Source organism: Spea bombifrons, chromosome 4 (assembly GCF_027358695.1).
Source record: "Spea bombifrons isolate aSpeBom1 chromosome 4, aSpeBom1.2.pri, whole genome shotgun sequence".
In the NCBI taxonomy this organism is placed as follows: Eukaryota; Metazoa; Chordata; class Amphibia; order Anura; family Pelobatidae; genus Spea; species Spea bombifrons.
In genome coordinates, this window is record NC_071090.1 from 3,477,540 (window position 1) to 3,488,002 (window position 10,463).

At 38.7% G+C, this 10,463-nt stretch overlaps 1 protein-coding gene across 1 annotated transcript; it reads right to left on the reverse strand.

Moving 5' to 3' along the window:
* Positions 1 to 273: 273 nt before the first annotated feature.
* On the reverse strand, positions 274 to 9,780 carry ISX (intestine specific homeobox). The gene is made up of 5 exons (XM_053463010.1): positions 9,467 to 9,780; positions 6,599 to 6,778; positions 3,967 to 4,118; positions 1,508 to 1,624; positions 274 to 458 (listed from the first exon to the last, which is right to left on the reverse strand). Exons 1-5 carry the CDS (start codon positions 9,636 to 9,638, stop codon positions 276 to 278), a joined length of 804 nt encoding a protein of 267 aa, XP_053318985.1. The 5' UTR covers positions 9,639 to 9,780; the 3' UTR covers positions 274 to 275.
* Positions 9,781 to 10,463: the final 683 nt, after the last annotated feature.

Below are 10,463 nucleotides of genomic sequence, written 5' to 3' on the forward strand. Positions count from 1 at the left end.
TCCTCGGCTGATGCCGCCGACGGTTTCCTTGCGATTTTTTAAACAACAGACGAATGACTCTTTGTGACAACCAAAGTATTCTCACCCTCTTGGGGGGGGGAAACGATTAAACGCTCGCTGTAATTTTCGGAAATATTTCTTCTGCTGATCGAGTGAAGCTCCCATCTGTTGTGCAATTAAGATTCATCTGTGAACAAACCGTGCCGAACGAAGCGTAGGCAATACCGGATCTTTATCCCCCATGGGCAGGAACATCCATTAGTGATTGGCTGATTTTATGTCGGGGTGGCCAGGACGCTGTTATAGTCAAGTCTCCGAGGAAGGTGGTAAGAAGATAACTGTGGGGGGAAAAGCAGCGGAGGCGGGAGTCGGATTATCCCAAGGTCTGGTACCACCATGGAAGAAAGGTGACTTTGGAAGGGTGAGTAATATCTCGATGTCGGGTCAATGTTCGGAGCCTGTTATTGGAAGATAAAAACATGATCATTGTACAGTAATTGGACAACTTGATGGAAAATAATATTTTAGTGGGTTTGCTAGACCGAGTGAAATGGTAACCAGATTTTATTTATTAATATTTATATATATATTCCTTCATTTGATCTCTACAAAGCCAAGGAGATTGCCCACTCAATGAGTTCCAAGACAACTCTTGGTCGGTTGGTCTGGAGAGTCCATGATTCCAATTCTTTCCACCAAGACTTTGGTCAGATTTGATCATGTTCTCCCAATGGAGAGACTTTCCTATCATTTTCTTGACCGCCATCTTGCCTCAATTGCCTTGAGGTGCTAAGAAGGATTTCCTTAAGAAATTGGTTCCTGGCACCAGTGGCGTATTTGCCTTTGGTGCTGCCCTAGGCCTAACCCAGACCTGCTAAAGGACGTGTGGAAGGAAACCACGGAGGACTGTGATCACATTATCCTCAAGGGCCAGCTGGGGGAAATGTGTCGCAGCACTCAATAACTCGGCCAACGTTATTATTTTATACAGTTTTGCTCCATTGGGTGCTTTTTGCCTCCTTTTGGATATGAGAGCGAAATGACCGTAACGATCTTTGTCTGTTGCACAAAAATTAATCTTGGAAACTATCGACACATTCCAACACTCTGACCTTTGGTATGTGTTCTACAATCTGCAATATTCCAGACATTCTATGACTGTTCCAGTCAACATGCTCTTTGGTACTCCATGGTTGGAACTCCATGGTTGGTACTCCATGGTTGGTACTCCATGGTTGGTACTCCATGGTTGGTACTCCATGGTTGGAACTCCATGGTTGGTACTTCATGGTTGGTACTCCATGGTTGGAACTCCATGGTTGGTACTCCATGGTTGGTACTCCATGGTTGGAACTCCATGGTTGGTACTCCATGGTTGGAACTCCATGGTTGGTACTCCATGGTTGGTACTCCATGGTTGGCCTAGACATGGTTGGCTGCTTGCAGCTCGTTGGACGTTTACGCCAACCAACTTGGGCCAAGTCAATCTACATCTTCAACGTCTTACCGTAGAGTCCGGTTTCGGGGCAGGAATCATGTCTACGGCTGTCAGGTGCTGAAGGCCTCCAAAATTACAGAGTTTTTCATATTTCCTCCATTTTGCTCGACGGTTTTGGAACCAAATCTTATTTTGTTGCAGGGAACAAAAGAAAAAAAACGTAACAAAATGTTTAGAAACATCTTAAATTCCAATAATTTCCAATAACAGAATGTCGCCGAGAGTCTTCATGTACAGTTTTTTCTATTTCTTATAAATATTACACTAGAGATATATGAATAATGTTTTTATGGAGTTTTTTTGTATCCCTGCCCCATTGGGCATGCTCCACCCATTTTGCTCATGCCCATCCCATTTTCTCCCCACGCCCCACCCATTTTTTATAGGCTTGCCTAAGGGTGATCAGGAACATCTAGAGCATCTAGAGTATCGATCTGTTTAATCGGAAGCACCAATTTTTTTGTAGATGCAATGTAAGGACGTTTTTACTTTACTGAGAGGGTGATAGATATGCGGAACAGCCTCCCAGCAGAAGTGGTAGCGGCTAATACAGCGAGGGGATTTAAACATGCATGGGATAGACATACGGCTCCTGAATCTAAGACGAGACCTGATTCTGATGACAGCTCTGATCATAAAGTAACTATTTTCACACATTTTGAGAAGATTTTATATATGATGTGTCAATAAAACCATTTAACTTGTTCTTAAAACATGAATGAACCGACGTCACTAAACACGTAAGACGTGTCCAGAAAGCAGAAGTGAAATTGATTTACTGCATGAGATAGATTTTAGACATATATCGGATCGCAGCGCCAGTTAGAATATTATTTGTGAATATAGTGAAGGTAATATATATATTTTTTATTTTATGAAATGTTTTTTTTGTTTGGATATTGCATAAGTGAAACAAGTTCTAGGCTATTACATGACGTACGACCTACATATATACATTTATTTCCCCCCGTTTAGGAAATATAATTTTAAGATATGGGCTCAGCTATGATGGTGATACCTTTTATTCCAAACAGGGCAATTAACCCTCCGTAGGCATCACATCCGTTAGATCTGGTTATTTTTCCCACGCTAAGATGAAACTTTCAAAATCTTATTTTTAGCAGACCCCGGAGAGCTGCTTTTCATATTTATGTCCCGCTTAACATTTATTGTAAAATAATAAAAAAACCCTCCCTTTTATTTTGTTTATCTAATTTTATTTCTCTATATTTGCAGGAAATGTATGATTCTGTTCTTTTCCCGTTGTGTGGTTCGCTGTAATAACGGGGCTGGAAATATAACGCATTACACAGCTCATAAAGTGTTATATTCATGCGGGAACGTGGCAGGGGGGTAAGCAAAGCATTTTATGCCACTTTTTGTGCTTTGCTTTTCAGAATATATTCTAAACAGCTAAACAGACAAAACCCACTAGTCCTTACCATACTGCCTGTGATAAACAATAGAATGGCTCGGTCTCAATCACTCCGAGGGACTCTCTGACTAATGAAAGTCTATGGAGGAAGGGACTTCATTAGCATTCCCATAAAGCATCAGCTCAGTGTGGTGATTGAGCTGGTGATTGCGGCACCAGGATTTAAAAAGTCTGTACGAGCCACTCTATTGGTCGCCAGCAGGTGCACTTCATTGGTTGATGGCAGAGGAGGCCCCTGCCGCCGACCAATAGAGTTGCTCGTACGGACATTTAAAATCCTGGCGCCAAAGCTGCTGGGTAGTGCAATCAATATTGATCGATGTTACCCCAAGCCTGGTCGTCCACGTCCATGTTATTTATTTATTTATTTTTTTGCTAAACGCCAGCCTTTTCTTCCTACATTTTCTTCCATGAATAAACATTCAGCCGACAGCGAGAAACGTCTCCAACGCCCGGCAATTTCATCCTTTTTTTTGTTGTTGTTTAGTTTGGTTCTCAGCTGCATAAAGAATGAGCCGCTTATCGGTGACACAGATCATTAACCCCGCGGGATTATCGCATCTCGGAGAGGAACCAGGGATGGAGGTGAAGGCAAATTCTCCGCATTTATCATTAACCCCGCCGCGCCCAAAGCACACGGAACAACACACACAAAAAACCTGGTCCGGGTATAACACACAACAATACACCCCCCCGATATCACACAGGACCCCCATATTTTAAGCCTTTTGGAAGGGGTTTATCTTGGAGCCGCTACTCCTCGTGGTCAGGATTGTAAGCATGAGCATCTGGTCCGTTATATATAGATGTATATGGGGCTTGGCCCATTGGGGCAACATGTGCCCTCTACCACCGACGCCAGTGCCACCCCTCCATTTAGGCATCCTAGACAGCTGTCTGTTGATGATGATGATGGAACCCCTAGGACTGGCCTTGCTTGGCCAGCGTAGTATAACCGGAACACCGACGTTTATGATCAGACGGAGACTCTTCGCTTGCTGTTACTTTGTGGACGAAATGTTTCGGAGCGTACCTGTACCCGAGTTTCCGGGAGTTTGATTTTGGCCGCCAGCTGGTCTCGGGTCTGGACATCGGGGTAATGCGTCACCTGAAATACCCTCTCCAACTCGTTCAGCTGGTGGACGGTGAAAGTCGTCCTAATTCTTCTTTTGCTTTTTCGGTCACCTGCAAAAAGTTGTTAAATGCAAATAAACGATAAGGTTTCCTTAGACAGAGAACGATATTCAGTCTCAGGGTCGTTACTCTTAACCCATCTTAACCCAATTGTAATGTTATTCTTCACCTTCACTGTCCGCTATTTTGATTGCATACCTCCCAACAGTCTTGGTTCCCGCAAGACAGTCCAGATTTTTTAGGGGACTGTCCCACTGCTCTGGGCAGTGATCTATACAGGTCTAGGGCCGCAGGTCTACAGGAGCGACAGTCCCCCTGCTACAAAACCGCAGGGCAGATCTCCCTCTTGGGTAGAGATCGGGGGAAGATCCTCCAAAAAAAGGAGTGGAGGTCCACATCTCCAACGTGGCCTCCTCGTGACTCTATCTTCACAAGGTGGCTATTCGGGTAAAGCAGGTAGGATTTGCCTCTTGCCTGCCGACGTCCAGGGCCAACCCTTCCTGATTTGGACACCAAAAATGTTGGGGGGTATGCAATAGCGCCATGGATTCCGCTGGCCCCTACGAATACATTTCTAAAAATGGCATCTTCACATTTCCAGGGAAAAATGAGAGGACACAGGTCATTATAATAATAAAAAAGAATAAATAATAATAATAATAAATAAAAATAAGTAAAAAATAAAACATTGAAAATAATAATAATAAAAATTAATTAAAAAAAAGAATAAATAATAATAATAATAATAAATAAAAATAAGTAAAAAATAAAACATTGAAAATAATAATAATAAAAATTAATTAAAAAAAGAATAAATAATAATAATAATAATAAATAAAAATAAGTAAAAAATAAAACATTGAAAATAATAATAATAATAAATAAAAAAATAAAACATTATCAATAATAATATTAATAAGTATTATTATTATAATTATTATTATTATTATTTTTATTATTATATTTAAACATTGGAAGAATTCCGACTACCGCCGTGAAATGTTTCCTTAACTCTCTGTGAGATAGATACTCTCTCTCCTAAGAATTGAGGGTTATGGTATGGCATGTTTGACGGCCATAAAGCTTTTTCTTGCTCGCGTAGTGAAAATGAGCCGAAGCCTTTCACATAATAATATACTTGGTGCGCTCCTTGAAATAAAAGCCGTACAAATTACTCTTTTTTGCTCTCCAAAAATGCATTGATTGGTTTGGGAACCACTGGAGTGATAAATTTAAAAGGCAGAAGAACGCGGTGAGATTCTGCTCGCTGAGTGACTGAGCTGTCCACGGGAGAAATACCTCTCGATGTGAAAATGTCCAACGATGCCGATAATTGGAAGCAGAAGAAAAACTCCTCTTCTCCGCGCTATATAGAAGATTTACCATTCAGAGAATTCCAAATGTGATTCTTCTATATATCCAACGGCTTTATTAGATGCCGGAACTATTAGTGAATTGATATTTATTTTTTTGTTTTTTTTTTATTTTTTATAGTTTTTTTTGCAATTTTAGATCAATCAGTATATATTACAAAAAAAAATGCTGCCTATTTTTGTGGTTGATACAGGGCCGGATCTCCAGGGGATTCAGTTAACTACCCATTATTTTGAAGATAATGAAAAAGTCTTAACGGGAAAACAAGTTTTTTTTTTTAGCACCCGGCTAAATCGCTTTTTTCGTTGATTTGCGGGCGTATACGAAAAATAAACGTTTCTTGTTGTAGGGAGAGGCGTTAAGCCGGTGTACCGGGAGCGCTGGGTTTGGTACGTTTATTAATGTAGCAAAATGTAATATAAATATATATTTATGTGTATGCGCCATTATCAAATAAGCCAAGTTGCTACAACGTTGCCTTCGGGTAAAAGTAAGGTAAAAATGTCATTATTGACATAAATTAATTGCTGTTTACGGGACATTCCAGCCATCGTAGGTCACTGACACCCCCACTATAGAAGAATGCATATTACAGAACTTTGTGAGTAACTCTTATATGCATTCTTCCAAAGGAAAAAACTTAAAGCACTTATATGACACAGAAGCTGCAGCCCTGCTGCTGCTGTTGACCTCCTCCGTAGTCTGACTGCGTGAAGCAGCCAATCAGTGGCCGGAAAGCACCCACGTTGAAATCAGTGGGAGCGGCTTACACGCATATTTATCAATGTTAATATATTATATTATTTATTATTTATTAATATTTATATGAATATATTATTTACAATTAATAGTTATATTAATATTATATATATTATTATTCATTATAAAAATATAGCATCGTTTGTAGATTGTAAACGGAGCCAAATTGTTATGTGACGCACAACTTGTCGTCTCCTGTTTGTACAACGCTGCAGAATATGATGGCGCTATATAAAATAAAAAAAATAATAATAATGTATTTTAAATATATTTAGATAAATAAATAATTATGGTATAAAGGCTACATGACTGATCAACTGAATCGCCTCTTGAAGAAGGGCAGATCATTGAATGCACCGCGGTGTAAAGGAAGACGAATTGGTGGGGAATCTACTGACTTGGAGCTCCGTCCTGCACGGGGTCGCCGGCTTCATCTTCCGTCTCGAGTCTGTCCTCACTTCCTTTCTCATGGAGACGAGACACGGATCTCAGCGTGAGGTCACTCGATGTCCCACCGGGCGAACCTGGACTGGCTGTGGATGGAGGAGTTTGTTCTGGAGCATAACAGACAATGGAACCTAGAACAAAAAAAAACAATAACAATGTTATAACAACAATAACAATATGATAACAAAATTCTTTTTATTGAAAGAACGATAATATTATCAAAATATGTTTTTTTTCTGTAAAAAGGCTCCTTTTAAGCATAACTATAGGCTGTGCTATTCCCTTCGTGAGCAAAGTCACTGAAACCCGGCCACGAAGCTGAACATTCCAAATTTACCCTGTGATATGAAGGGCCAAGCTCAGTGAGTTTCTCCTGACGGAAAGGGCCGAGTTGGCTCTTTCAGCTAATGGTGGTACGTCGCAGGTCCTGATCTGCCACTGAAAAGCAGAACCATACCTCCCAACTTTTCCCTGATTCACCAGGGGGTCCCGAATCCCGCGGCCCCCTGGTGAATCAGGGAAAAGCACCGGCGGATACTTTGGGCCGTAGAGATTACGCTTACCTCTGTCCGCCTGCTTTCCTTATCACCCCATTCATTAACGGCCATTGGTATTTGAAACGGCGGACTGCTTTTACTCGGGGGCAGCCGACCAGGGATGGAGTGTTTGCAGAATAATGTATTAATTATAATATTTATATCTGGCTGCATTCATAGAAAGAATAGTTTGAGAGTGAAGGTTTTTTTTTTGTCTGAATATTGCCAGATAAACGAGTCATTTAATACAACATAAAAAAGATTCCATTTTAGAAGGAATTTAACTGCTATTTAAGTGACTCGCGCAAAGAAAAAAGGACATCGGGAAGCCCATTCTTCATTATTTTATCACAATCCTGCATGGCGCGCGTTGCCCGTTTAATAATTGGGGCATGGAGATGGGGGAAGGGAATTTATTAATATGTCAAGAAGAAATACTTCGACTCACCCGCTGATTCTCACTTTGCTGAACCCCCCCCCGTGAATTCTTTGAAAATGGTATGGTCCACTTACATGATATTTATTCATTGAGCTGACGCTCGGACGTTTTATTAAAGAGGGAGTTTTTCGGGAGAGTTTAAAATTCATCTCCCTGTTATCGCTGTTCATTAATCAATGGAAAACCCCAAACGAGCATCCCGTATATTACCTATACACTATGCAGGGCCTACTCAGCCCTTGTAGGAGAAGCCCAAGGAGGTTGGCCCTTCATAATGCACAGTAGAAATATTAAACTTTCATTTTTTAGTGAATAGACTCAAACATGAGTTGAAACATTTTATCTCATCAATTTAACTATAGAGAAGGAGTTTGATCCCTGCACCCTGGATAGTTCAATTGGTGAGGAGCGCACTGATTGAACTAACTTGAGCAGATCGGAATAGTTCTGCAGAATCCGTGCGTTGCGGGTGGATTAAAGACGCAGTCCCAATCAACCAATTTTTTTGCCGCACTCATAATTTAATTGTCATGTGACATAAAAGCAATCCCTGATTGGATGTTGAGACAGAAACTGGAAAAAAAATCTTTAAAAATAGTTTTATGTGATTAAAGAAAATAAAACTAGACAGAAGCACTGAGGTTTATTTGCTTCACACAGTGATTAATGTTTTATAAAAGGGGAACAGCACCTGTTATATCTTTGTATATAAAAACATTTATAGCGTCTATAACCACGCACAGCTTTACTTTTTTAATGCAGTTTATTATGTTTTTTATTTTTTACTTTCTGTACCAACCATTTAAAAACACGTGTGACTACCAGATGGCTTTACAGATTGAACAAGAACCATATATATATAATATATATATACCGTATACATATTTATTTATATATATTATATATATTTATTTATATATATAATAGATATTTATTTATAGATATAATAGATATTTATTTATATATATAATAGATATTTATTTATAGATATAATAGATATTTATTTATAGATATAATAGATATTTATTTATAGATATAATAGATATTTATTTATATATAATAGATATTTATTTATAGATATAATAGATATTTATTTATAGATATAATAGATATTTATTTATAGATATAATAGATATTTATTTATATATATAATATATATTTATTTATAGATATAATAGATATTTATTTATATATATAATATATATTTATTTATAGATATAATAGATATTTATTTATAGATATAACAGATATTTATTTATAGATATAACAGATATTTATTTATAGATATAATATAGATTTATTTATATATATAATATATATATATATTATTACAACCAAAATGTACAGATGCTGTGAGACTTTATTATAAAGAAATTCCAAGTTAATAAGCAGAATAAAAACTACCAGCCAGCTGTTGCTCTCTGATTTTATTAATAAATTATATCTTAAATTTCAATGTCTGGGGACTTTTGGCAAGAAAACAAAACTATTCATAGCTAATAACTACTATACTGAAACAACGGGGATTAAAACTGGGCATCAACCCTACTACATAGAATAACCTTAATCAGCCCCATGCGTGTTTAAAGTCCCTTACTGTATTTACCTCTCCTATCTGCCGGGAGGCTGTTCCACTTAACTACTACCCTCTCAGTAGAGTAACGCTTCCTTCCATTCCATCTGAAATAGGTGTGTGGCCCCCTGATAATTTTTATCTTGAAATCCATTCACCCCAAAAAATCATTTGGAAGATTAATAATAATAATAATAATAATAATAATAAATAATTCCCCATAATTTGGTGAACTTAAAAGGTTTGCAGCATTTTCTTTCCATCTGCTTACCCATCAGCTTAACAGGCGACTTGATTGCCAATTCCTTGGCCCCATGGAATCCCAAATTCAACGTTTCTTTAGATTTATTTTGGTTTGCTGGTTTTTTCAGTATTTCTTCTATTGAGTAAGATAAAGCCGGCTTGGAGAAGGTCCGACGCTCCAAGGTTGAGTTGATCTCCATGGCTTGGGATGAAGTGGAAGGGAAGAGATCCTTCCTGCTGTCCTGTCGAATCGGTCGAAATGTCACAAAGTATCAGAAGGGAACGTAACTTCCCGAAACCAACGGACGATGCGCAATCTCTAGAATAAGAGTCCGGCTGAAGTTTTTTATGGAGTTTTCTGATCAAAAAATGGAATTACGTCTTAGAGAGAAACGTAAATCCAGAATATAAGTTTAGAGACGCAGACAGACACACACCGGCCATGTTTCTTATTCACCTGCAGCTTTAACCGAAGATTTGCAAACATTGTGAACATGACCCCATTTCTGATACATTTCTGGTCAACGACCGGCTGATTTAATCTGCTTTTTTTTTCTTTTTTTTTTCTCTTTCCACACCGGGTTCTACAATTAAGAAATACGAACGACTTCCTCCGATCTTTATAACCGTCTTCTTTAATCTTCACCATATAACCTTTTATATTTCCGTACGCCGCTTCTGCCGACCCGTCAGTCACGCTTACCTCTCTATCTCTCCTCTTTCTTTCCGGTATTTTCCCGGCATTTTATTTTTACGTTCCTCTTTGCCCTTCGCCTTCCCTTTCTCCTTATTATTAAATCTCTAGTCCCTTATTTATTATTATTATTATTATGATTATTATTTGAATGGACTGCTCCACGCCACCTCTCTCTCTCCGTTACCGGTAACCCTCCGTCCCGCTCCCCTTCCTTCCTCCGTCTACCTTCCTTGTTATCTTTATGTTGGAATTATGTTGACAAACCCTGCCTTGTTTGCTCAGGGCCATCCTCCATGTTGATATCCATTTCTACAACCACTTAGAGATT

What these genes read in the sequence shown, in the direction of transcription:
- ISX (XM_053463010.1), bottom strand. Translation starts at nt 9,638, where the DNA reads ATGGAGATCAACTCAACCTTGGAGCGTCGGACCTTCTCCAAGCCGGCT. An exon ending in GTCGCCTGTTAAGCTGATGG is followed by an intron (nt 6,779 to 9,466) that starts GTAAGCAGATGG and finishes TTTTTGTTCTAG; the next exon opens with GTTCCATTGTCTGTTATGCT. An exon ending in CGTGCAGGACGGAGCTCCAA is followed by an intron (nt 4,119 to 6,598) that starts GTCAGTAGATTC and finishes AACTTTTTGCAG; the next exon opens with GTGACCGAAAAAGCAAAAGA.